We start from the raw sequence: 11853 nt of genomic DNA, 5'->3' as shown, positions 1-11853 counted from the left end.
TCGACACAACAATAAAAAAAATAGTATTCGCCAGAAGGTTTTTTTTTCAGAAATTTCGGTTACTTTAAGCGAATAAATTATCAGTAAACACATGCTTTGTAATTTTCCCATCTTTAACTGGAAGGGTTAAGTAATTCAGTTTCGCGAAATTTGTGGAATGTGCTGCTCTGTTTCTCTACTTGTCTTTACTAAGTTACATTCATTGTGGTACCGTGGCGGTAAATGCTCTGTGCGAACCACACAGTATTAACAGTTAGCTATAGAAGAAATTATGCTAGCTCCATATGGTAATTGTTAATCATGAGAAACTACTTTCGCAGCTACAGTTATCCTCACAATATTAAGGACAGTAGTTGTTAATCTACTGTAACGTTTATTATTTTCGGCAACCGCGGGATGTTATCAAACGTCAACCCTTGTGTAATAACGAGGGATTTGAGGAGGTCGTTGGGTAACGTTAACGTTAGGGACGTTAAGCTTTCTTTTGCTCCAAATGTCACAGAAGGACGACTCTGAAAATGACATTTGGGAGTATAAACCTCTTCAGAAGAAAAAGAAGAGACACGGATCACCGCCTGCAACTGTGACTAAAAGAAGATGTACTTCCAGAAAAACCTCCAAGAGAGACATTTGTTTCTCAGTCAAGTCACCTGACCGGAAAGTCAAGACAGCTGAAAGGGGAGATTGTAGTAACGTTACTGTTAATATAGACGGACATAGCAGTTTGGAGGCACATAATCTACCCTCAAACCCATCTCATACTAATGACACAGTGCAAACAGACAATGCTGCTGAGGGGCCATCCTTCGGAGACTTTTGCCCCATGTGTCAGATGCCCTTTAACATTTTGGTGGTGCAGACTCTAAGATGGCATGTTGCTGAATGTCTTGACACCCCCAGGAACACATGTAAAGGTACAGACATTCATACTTCTTCATATACTTTATCTAAAAAATGACTGATAAACTTGATCAATAAGAGCTCCTTCTCAGTTTCTGATAACATACAGCATCTACATCAGAAGCCCCTCATCAAATTATCAATATTTATGTATTTGTTAACCTATGGTCTTCTTATACACACCTGTTATCCTGCATTCAGGTGCATGCATGGTGTCTCTTTCAGTGGAGAATATCATAAAGATTCTTATTATTCTATACATTATAGTTACCACAAATAAAACACTTTGAAATGTTATGTATTGAAAGATGTTCTTCATTATCATCCAATAACACTTAAAGGAGTACTCCTGCAATTTAGTACTGTATGTCCACAAAATAAAGTCACAAGAGACAGATAAAAAAAAAAAAAAAAGGTGGTCAAAATCAATGAAGCAGAGAGATATCATGACTTTAGTCCCCAGGATGGTCAGAGCTTGTCTGGGTCCTGAGTTGTTTATTCTGTCTGATATCAGGCTAGGTCAGAGTACTTTATACAATTTGCTGCTTACTTTTCGTGACAACTTAATGGATGTGTAAAATCAGTGTAGTGCTCATTTTAAAAAAGGCACCTCAAAGTCTTTGAATATCTGTATTGCTTTTGCAGATTTTGGATTTAGGTGCTTTAGAATTACTATCATTTTGCACCCTGCTGATAAGCCAAATTTCTATGCGTTTTATCTGTTCACACAGAATGTCCAGATGGCTTCCAGTGCTCCTCCACCATTCCAAACCATTACAAGAAATTCAACCACACACTCCTGGCCCACAGTCGAGCAAACAGTGACACAGCCCTACTTAGTCTGTCCCAGCGGGTAGAAACCAGCGGGAAGATCAGCTTCAGTTGTCTCCCAGGACCAATAAACAATGAGCTGGATGGCTCTATTTTAGAGACTGCACAAAGTAGTGCTGTCAGTCTTTCTGCCTTATCCAACTGTAGTGTCTCCCCTCACAATAATCACACTGGAACACTTCCATCTAAATCTACAAATGGCCTTCTTTTACTGCGCTCACCTGGCCCAGATGATTTAAAAAAAAAGAAAGGTTGGTCGTCCTCTACTAAACGGCAAAAGTCTATCAGTGCTTCCCAAGAAAGCAGAACGGAGCTTTCATCTACTCCTGTCAAGGCAGAGAGTGAAAGACAAGCTTTTGAAGGTTTACCCAAAAGTGAACCTTCCCTTGACAACAATGATGCAATATCCTATTCTCCTCTTTCTGAGTTCCCTGCAGAGACTGAAGTTAAAATTAGTGAATGTAGAAAAGCCCTTTTTAATAAGGATGCATTTGAAAATGAGGCTGAAGACTCAATGTTGCTGTTCAGCGACGATTTCTCAAGTGAAGATGAGCTCCTCACTGAATTTATAGATCATTTGGAAACCAATAATGTGCAGGTAAAGGAGCCTGCTTCTCTAAACACCCAGCTGGAGTCAGTTACCTCATTACCGCCCACCAATCAGAACAGAGCTGATTCAACAGGTGAAAAAGAAGCTCAAAGTAGATCTAACAGTGCCATCAGTCCATGTAAGAGTAGTATTCAGTCTCCACAAAGTATTGTTTTAGAGCGCTTGAGAGAAACTGTTCTAAGCTCAAATAGCCTGCATTTTAAAAACTTGAATGACCGCAGTTTTCAATCAGAGCAACCTCACGCAACTTCTTCTCAAGTGGCTTCATCACAAACCTCAGTTGTCGAAAGATCTCAAACCATGCCGCCTCAGAAAGGCCAGAGCAAGGCAGGTCAGGCCTCCTGTCTGAAGCAGACGGACATTGGGGTGTTTTTTGGCCTCAAACCCCTCAAAGAGAAGAAGAAAGAGGCTGAGGGTGGACCAAATGAACTCGACACCACCTCTGTTCCAACACTTAGTGGAAACTCAGGACAGAGACGACAAAGGAGAGACAGGCAAAGAAAAGGGAAGGCTGACGCAACTGCAGACGCCTCACAGGGCACAGTGACACTAGATAATAGTAATGTAGTGGATGCTCAGGGAGAAGCAGGGAAAGGTAGGACCAGAGGATGGAGAGGAAGAAGGTGGAACAGAGGCAACGCTGTTGCTGAGGGAGAAGTAGAGTTACCACGTTGTCCCTTCTACAAGAAGATTCCAGGTCAGTGAATGACCATATATTGCTGCATAAATCTGAAGGTTGATTATTTTGTGTTTTGTAATCTAAGATATATGTATATATATTTGCCCAGGTACAAAATTTGTCATAGATGCTTTTCAGTACGGAGAGATTCCTAGCATCACTGCCTACTTCCTAACACATTTCCACTCAGACCACTACGGAGGGTTGACCAAGAAGTCCACATTTCCAATCTACTGTAACAGAGTAAGTCAAATTTTGGCTATTGTAAAATATGAATGACTTCCAGTGTTTATTTAATTCAATGAGTTGGTGCTCATGCATTTTTTAATTTTTTTACATGAAACATTATGGATGGTGGTTTTTAACCAAATTTAATTTTAGTCCACCGCTGAAACTGCATCCCATACAAACTCAATAGTTTCCTAATTCATACAGGAAGAGAAAGGAACAGTGTGTCGGTTTAGATACGTCTGCAGTTTTGAGGTAGTAAATAAATGGCAGTCTCCCCTCCAAATGCCTGTTAGTCCCTCTTTTTTCATTCTTTGAAGGTGCTACAAACCTTTTTTTTTTTTTTAAATCCTATTTATTTATTTGCACCTCATTAAAAGCTTCCTGACTGCTCTCTTCCACAGAATTCATTGAGTGAATGCCTGATCCTTGTTATCTTGCTGCACTGCATTGACTCAGAGTAATGAAAAATTAGCTTGCAGTTGGCAGCTATGAATACCAATTTGCTAATGTCTCTGACAATATTGAAGGTGATTGAAATTTGAAGACCTTTGTGGGTTTTTTGACTCAATTTTGGATAAAAACACTTAATATCCAGGAAATTTACTTTGTCTGGGTGTCAGTTGGTCTTTCTGTCTATAACATTATCACTGTGCAAATATTGCAACCAATTAAGGTGTGTGAATTGATCAATAAACTGGATGAATACGTACATAGCCAAACTAGTATACTAGTTATATATATTTTTAATTCAGACTTTATATTGCCTCTTTCAGGTTCCGATTAGACATATATGTATGTTACTTCAGGCATTGTACATTTTGTATTTCTATATTCTATATTTAAGGACATACCTCCTGAAACTAATCATAATAGCCCAATAGATAGTAACTAGAATAAAATATATTGGTGAAAGAGACTAGATATTATGTGAATTCTCCTGTCAAATGGGTCATGATTTATCACAGTGGAGTGTGTGTTCTCTTGGGAATTCAACTAAAAACAGACTGTTTGGTAGGTCACTGAAATTCAACTTGGACGCTAGGTGGGTCACAGCCCAGAAAATTTTGATCAGAACCACTGAGGAAATTAGATAAGAGTTCAAGGGTATTTATGGGTGACTTACTCAATGAGATTTAAAACATGATCTTTTAGTAGATGTTATATTACAGACTTTTAGTTGTCTTTTAGATTTTATAATCCAATTTAGCATTTCGGTTTTTCTAGTTTTCGTGGCTGCTGCTGCGTCACTGTATGTAAGTAAGCCATAAAGACGTATGTTGGCTGACAGCTGCCTCTCCTGGTCAGATTACAGGGAACCTGGTGAAGAGAAAACTGAAGGTGGCAGAGCAGTATGTCCACATCCTCCCCATGAACACCCAGGTCACTGTGGAGGGAGTCACGGTCATCCTCCTGGATGCCAACCAGTGAGTTATCCACCTGACGTCAATATCAGCCACTGAGCAGCGAGCAGCTTCTTAATAGTGGCCAAACGGTGTGTCTGGAGTGAGTGCTTCATTGTGAAGATATGGTTGTTAGTTTCAGCTGTTTGATGGCTTGTTAACAGGCTCTGTTAAAGAACACTCAAGGGAGTGACTTCACACTAATAGCCAGACCATAAAAAAGTTGATACTGTAGCCTTCATCATTATCATAAAAGTTTAAAACAAGCATTTTAAGCAAGGACACTGAGGCTGATGGAATTTCAGTCGAATGTCTGCCACTAGTTTCAAATTCAGCCCCAAGCTAACTAACTAGAGTGTTGTAGAAAAGGTTTCAGTCGTAGTCATCTGGACACTGTTTTCAGAATCAAGACGTTTCGGCTTGATTCTGAAAACAGTGTCCAGATGACTACGACTGAAACCTTTTCTACGATAGAACACTCCTGGACGAATGAGGGACTACACCGTCTAACTAGAGTGTTATTTTTTTTTTTTTTTCACTGAGGAATACTAAGGCATTTTTTTTTAGGGAAACTCTGTTCTGTCAGTTGTCCAGGAGCTGCCATGCTGCTGTTCTTCCTGCCCGATGGGCAGACAGTCCTCCACACTGGAGACTTCAGAGCTGATCCCTCAATGGAGACCTACCCTGAGTTACTCAGCTGCAGGGTGCAGACGCTCTACCTGGACACCACGTTAGTACCTGTCTGCCTCCTCTCGTATACATTGAATTTATCAGTGAGGTTACTGAATGGCCAAAACAGAGGACTGTGGTTATGTTGCACTGCTGTCAGCTTTGTGTGTGTGACCTTTTTTTTTTATGGTCGGTTACTGTAAATAAGACTCTTCTCAGCCAATGTGGATCAATATTAGCTAAAACGTGTACACTGTGCACTTTTTCACTCCATGTCCTCATTCTTCTCAAGCAAGGAACTCAGTACACGTGAAGCAGAAGGAAACAAAGATTTTCATTGTAAGCTCTCTTATCCCTGTAGCTACTGCAGCCCTGAGTACACCTTCCCCAGACAGCAAGAGGCCATCAAGTTTGCAGCCAGCACTGCCTTTGAATTAGTGACGCTCAACCCACGTACACTTGTGGTGTGTGGATCCTACTCTGTGGGAAAAGAGAAGGTCTTTCTGGGTGAGTGTTTAGTCAGTTATACTTTCCGCATCTGTGTGGCCTCGAGGGTCCATGTGACATAAATTTTGTCATGACATGTCAGACCTGGCATGATTTACAACAACATATTATTACAGAGTAATCCAGTTTTGTCTATATCTTAGATTTTGTAAAGGAAGTACCCATTTCCCCTGCCAGTTTTAGACTTCACATAAAGGAATAGTTGAAGCATGTTGTTGCAGTTTTTTTTGTTTTGTTTTTTGTTTGTTTTTTTGCTTGGAACTCCTAAAATTTAACCTTGCCCTGTCCTCAAGTTTACAACATATTTAAAATTATATCAACTGGGTTTTTTTACTCAAGGAGGAGCATTTAATCTTTTAAGTGAAATTAAAAATTATAGTTGCAACTTGGACTTTTTTCCATACCACCATCTATATGCTCATTGAATTAAGACCAGTATTAATATAAATTTAATATTATAGGCTGTCTCTTAATGCTGGAAGGAAGCTGCAAATAAAGAATACTCAGATTTGGTGTATGTTTGCATTTAGAGTGTAGGCAGTTTAAGGCTTATTTCTCAAAAGTTATAGCACTTGTACAAATTTCATTGAGATATCAGTAATTTCCACCATTTCAGACAGAAAGCACATAACATAGATGTCAAATGTTCTGGCCATCCTTTTGCTTACCAAAAATCAAAGTAGTGGGAATAAAATGCTTTCCAAATTTTTCCATTGTTTCTTATCTAACTTATTCATGTGGGTAACCATTTAGCTGATATGACAGTGACTAATTATACCAAAAAAGGGTTTAATTATATTACTGCAAATGACATGGTACTTTATTCATTTAAATCTGGGAATAGTGATGTTAGGCATCACCACCAACACAAACTGTTGGACACAGTAAATGTGTTTCTAAACCTAATGGTAAGATGAGTGGATATTTCTGTAGCTTCATATCACTGCCTCACCTTTCCTCCCATTGAAAGGTTATGTGAGATTAGGTCTGAATTTGGAGTGGTGTGGAGAATCGTGGATTACTCTGTTTTGAGAGGAGAGCCATTCAATATGTGTTGTCCTCATGTGGAGGCAAACAGTTCTCTGGTGACGCATGAAAAATAGTCTGTTCCACTTTGGTGTAGTGAAGCAATCAAAAACCAATGTTGTCCTCACAGAAAGTGAACAACATGCATTCATTCTGTAATCACCTTTTGCTTCAACAAGCTCTGCACGAAATTGGAAGGGAGAACAAAGTGGCTGAGTACAGTTGTACAGCTGTAGTTTATTCAACAAGAGTATTTGTGCTCTTAAACACACACTTTACAAGGTAGTGAACATGATAAAATATATCCAGATTGCTTTTTGCTTTAAAAAGGGCTCATTCAACAGTTTGTACAATGTCTTTGAAGTTGGTGTAAAGTAAAGTGAAATACTGGGCTGGAGTTCTTTTGGAGCAAGTAAACTTAATCCTGAACTAAAATGTACAAATTGTTAGTGGGGGGAGATGTGTAACAACAGGGGGTTCTTAACTGCAAGTACATACTGGGTCTTAAAATGAAAAGGCTGAAATGGCCACATTCCTGGTTCTTACACAGACCTTGTTCTGCTTCATTTGTAGCACTGGCAGAGGTCCTGGGGTCTAAAGTGTGCCTCTCTAGAGACAAATACAACACCATGTGCTGTCTGGAGTCAGAGCAAGTCACACAACTTATTACCACTGACTGGAAAGCAGCCCAGGTCCATGTGCTGCCCATGATGCAGCTCTCCTTCAAAGTAGGTGCAGCAATCTCATTCTCTATTAAGTGATCTGAAAAGACCAGTTATTATGGTGGGACTCTAGACATGTTTAGGAAACAAAGTACATCAGTGATTTAGAGAAAAACAATTAGCAAATATATCACAACAGACTTATGTCCCTCTGGCAGTTTCTTAATTTATTCACTACAGATAAGTATGTGTTCAGATGAGTTTGACAATTTAATTTAATAATACACTAGTAGTCAGTGAGATGAAGGGGAATAGAACTAGCTAATATACACTATTTCTCAAATGGTCTGCAGACCTTTTGTGTAAACGTTTCTCTTGTTTTAACAAAGGACTGTTTATAGACAGTTTATTTTGATGTGTAAACACATCTTTTAGGAGAGGTAAAATAATTCAAATTATGATGACAAAGCATATCATCCCTCTAAAAGAACTAAAGCATTTTAAATTTGCCATCTGTTTAACCACAGATAAGCCCTAAAGTTGGTATAATTGAAGCATCACTAGGCACAGAGAGGCTGACTTGGGGGAAATAAATGCAGTTTAGGTTTGCATTGAGACCTTTGAGTAGTGAGTCTTTGAGTAATTTATTTATCAAAAATATCTACTACAACTTTGTCACCTTGAAATAAATAGATAAAATGGTATAAAACCACATTTTAAGTAAAATGTTTGCTTCAACTTTTTAACAAACTGGAAATATCCTCTTTTGTTTAATATTAGCTAGCAAACAAGAGATTGAAAGTAAATTTAAAAGTTGTTTTTCATGTTTGGAGGTTAGAAGCACTGCATCTTGATATTTGAGGACGATGCTTCCCAGTGTTGCTAGTAAACTGTAAAGTCTCATGAGCACAAAAGCTGCACATGTTATAACATGTTATCCATGTTATATACATTTTGGAAGAGAGCTCTATGTATGTTTGGCAGCTGTTCTTGGTAGCAACAGAGACCTATGATGTCATATTTCAATTCATCAGCATGTGATAAATTGTGAAATCATGGTCACATACAGCATTTTTCCTTCCTCAGTTTTATGAACTGCAGTCTCAAGTACAATGCAGCTCTGTTCTGAATATGAAATTCTTATTTCCATCTCTCCTTGTCACCCTCATCTTGTCTCCAGAAACTGCAGGATTACCTGGTGCGCTTTTCAGGACGGTATGATCGGCTGGTGGCCTTCAAACCCACAGGCTGGACCTTCAGCCAGCAGGTGGAATCAGTGGAAGATATTCAGCCTCAGATCAGTGGCAACATCTCCATCTATGGTATGCACTAATCTTTGTTTTGACATATTTTTAGCACAGTTATTTGTTAGAAGGAATACCAAAAATAAAAACCATGAATACTCCGATATAAGGCCTAAAAAGATGCTAATGAATCACAGGTCAGGAGAATTTCCAAGAATGTTTTTCATTAGTAAATCCTTCTCTTTGCCATATAAATGATGGCTGTAACTGTTCCTGCTGTTTCACAGTATTTGAAGTTGCGAGGTTGGAGGCATTGAAGCTGTTAATGCCCTGGCAGAATGCCCTTCTCTCCCTTTACTGACCAGAAAGCTTATAATCTTGTCATCTTGCCACGCGCTGCTAAGACTCAAACACAAGAATGTGAATGTTCATCAGTTGTAATTAGCCTACAGCTCCCTCTTTTGGCAAAGAGAGGAGGAGGGAAGGGAGTGTCAGAGAAGGAGAGTGAGAATAAACAATAGACGGGGGCTCAGTTTCAGGTGACTTCAGCTTGGTGACGAGAGGGCATATAATCAAGAGAATGCTGAGTCTCGTATTTTCAGTCATGGACAGCATGGCTGGACAGTAGCCTAGCATTAAACCCCGGTACTGAAATGGGTCATGACTTGATTTGCCACTGTAGATTTAGCCTGTTTTTCCTCCTGTCCTCTGTTTTTATGTTCTTAATAGATCCATCAACAGCATCAGCCATCTGGCCTATAACCTACAATCACCAGCCAGAGGCTTTTACGATGCACACTTGCATGTAATTTCTTCCTCCTCAGCAGTTTGTGTGTCAGTCAGGCGGAAGCCAATTTGCGCTCTCTCTCTCTGCCTTGTGTTGATGTCCTCCTTGCTCTTCCCAGCCATATGCTACTACTGCTCCTAATATTGTTCTCTGCATGTGGGAGGATTGACTGTATACTTGAGTAGGCTTAGTTTCAGCTATGTCTGTGTTTCAAAGCAGCGGAGCACATCAAATCTGTGGAGAGGCGAAGGGAAGAGAAACAAGGGGCAACAGCTTTCTGCAGCAGTCCCAATATGTCTTCTTATTTTCTCCTCGAAACAAAAGGAAATGAGTAATTTCATAGTCGTAATGTTTCAGCATCTGAAGTCTGCCTTGTCTCCTCAGAGGGGAAAAGTTTGAGCCTGTGGCTCATTCTGTTGAGCATCTGGTCCCTCTTGTAAGACTTTGCCATGTTGCTTGTCTGACTCCCCCATACTTTTAGACATTTGGCTCCATGACAAGTTTTTACCTCGAAACAAATCTCCTCTGCATTCCTGAGCTTGACGTTACTTAATGGAGAAATTGGGAAGAAATATATATCAAAGCGAACGTGCCAATTGAAAGTCCCTCTGGTTCAGTTCTAAACCACTACTGGCCTCTTTCTCTACAGGACTTGTCTCCTTAATAAATAGAAAATTGAGATAATTACAACCCACACTTGAAATAACCCTGTGAGGGGGGGGAAAGAAATAACGCATGGATTATCTTCAGGCTTATACGTCGCTTTCAGCATGACTAGATTTTTTATTATTTTTTTTACAAATGCAACTTTTAAAGCAAAGATCTGTTTCAAGTACCAACATTTGGGGATATAATGATGACAACCCTTGTGTTTTCTTGACAGGAATCCCATACAGCGAACACAGCAGCTTTCTGGAGTTGAAGCGTTTTGTCCAGTGGCTCCAGCCCCTTAAGATCATCCCTACAGTCAACAGTGGCAGCTGGGTTAGCAGGAAGGCTATGGAGAAGTGCTTTAGTGAGTGGCTAATGGAAACTAAAGCTAAACTATAGTTTATTTACCTGTAAACTGTGTTTGCAGCTGGCCTCTAAATTGCCTCTGCTGCCTGTTTAGTAATACGAGCAAAAGCAATTAATTCTCAATACTTCAAATGCTGTATGACCATGGGGAACAAATTTATTTGAACACTACTCATTTTATTACTTTTATTGAAGTTGCTTGCCTCACTAATGAATCCATAACAGTAGCATTTCACTGTGGAGCAAGGGGTTGTGATGAAGTAGGTGAACATGAAATGCCTCCATGATTATTCACATCTATTTAAAAAAAAAAAATAGGCGGAATTAAAATGACTAACAACTCTGGAAGCTGTTTTGTGTAAACATGAGTTTGTACATGAATCATGTCTACCATTGGACCTGTGTCATCCAGAAGTATTATACATTGGAACTGAATTAATTGGATGTGTCTCTGTCTTCTCTGGCCACTTCCACTGTGACCCCTGTTTGTCAACAATATACTGCAAGTGCTGCTTTGAAATTGTGCAATTTATAATTTTTCTATGAAATCAAAATCTTTATGCTGAGGAAAAATAAATGTTTTTAACGTTCTTAACACTTTTTTTGAAACATGAATCTGTTCACATTACTTTTGATGTCAAGAAAACTCATTGTACATGAGATTCAAGATGAGCTTAATTTTATTTTATTTTTATTTGCAAACTTGGTTTTCAAAGTTGTATTATGTGGCTTTTCACTGCTACTATACATTAAATTACATCTCTACATCTCTTACATTCAAATCATTCATACTGATGGATTTGTGGAACCCCATCAATGCCTCTTCTGCAAATATAGTGTGGAGGAATGCCACTGTTGTGTAGTGGCTTTGAAAATGCAGACTTGTCTTGAAGAGGGTGCTGTCAGATGCTTCAGTAGTTTATCTGTGAGACAGCAGAGACATGCAGTATGGAGATAGCGCTCTCTGAAACTCAATCTCTGTAAAACTGGCTTTTCACTGTGTGATTTCTCCTCTTTAAAGTAGGACGACTTCAGCTTATCCCATCTGCTTGAACTGTGTGAGTTCAATCTCAGGGGCCAGAGTGAGGAAAGTCAGAAAATCTAGATTGTAACCATTGAAATGGTTTGATGTTGTACTGTAGATTACCACAATAAATTACAGGGTGTGCAGTCAGTGATGTATATTTAACATTTTAATTTACAATTAGATTTTCACACTTAACACCTGCATACGAGACCCAAAAGAGCTGCCCGGCATATTTATGAACACTGACTCTCCCTATAAGTTTC

General features: G+C 39.2%; 1 protein-coding gene across 1 annotated transcript; it reads left to right on the top strand.

Moving 5' to 3' along the window:
* Positions 1–214: 214 nt before the first annotated feature.
* dclre1a (DNA cross-link repair 1A (PSO2 homolog, S. cerevisiae)) lies at positions 215–11337 on the top strand. The gene is made up of 9 exons (XM_044177684.1): positions 215–914; positions 1632–3038; positions 3130–3263; positions 4557–4675; positions 5238–5381; positions 5682–5827; positions 7427–7581; positions 8696–8837; positions 10430–11337. Exons 1-9 carry the CDS (start codon positions 494–496, stop codon positions 10594–10596), a joined length of 2835 nt encoding a protein of 944 aa, XP_044033619.1. The 5' UTR covers positions 215–493; the 3' UTR covers positions 10597–11337.
* The last annotated feature ends 516 nt before the right edge of the window (positions 11338–11853 follow it).

Source organism: Siniperca chuatsi, linkage group LG20 (assembly GCF_020085105.1).
Source record: "Siniperca chuatsi isolate FFG_IHB_CAS linkage group LG20, ASM2008510v1, whole genome shotgun sequence".
Lineage (NCBI taxonomy): Eukaryota > Metazoa > Chordata > Actinopteri > Centrarchiformes > Sinipercidae > Siniperca > Siniperca chuatsi.
This window is presented reverse-complemented; position numbering and strand designations above follow the sequence as displayed.

Excerpts from the sequence above, each read along its gene's own strand:
- dclre1a (XM_044177684.1), top strand. The coding sequence starts at position 494 with ATGTCACAGAAGGACGACTCTGAAAATGACATTTGGGAGTATAAACCT. Across the intron at positions 4,676-5,237 it reads ATCCTCCTGGATGCCAACCA|TTGTCCAGGAGCTGCCATGC; the intron begins GTGAGTTATCCA and ends CTGTTCTGTCAG. Across the intron at positions 8,838-10,429 it reads TGGCAACATCTCCATCTATG|GAATCCCATACAGCGAACAC; the intron begins GTATGCACTAAT and ends TTTTCTTGACAG.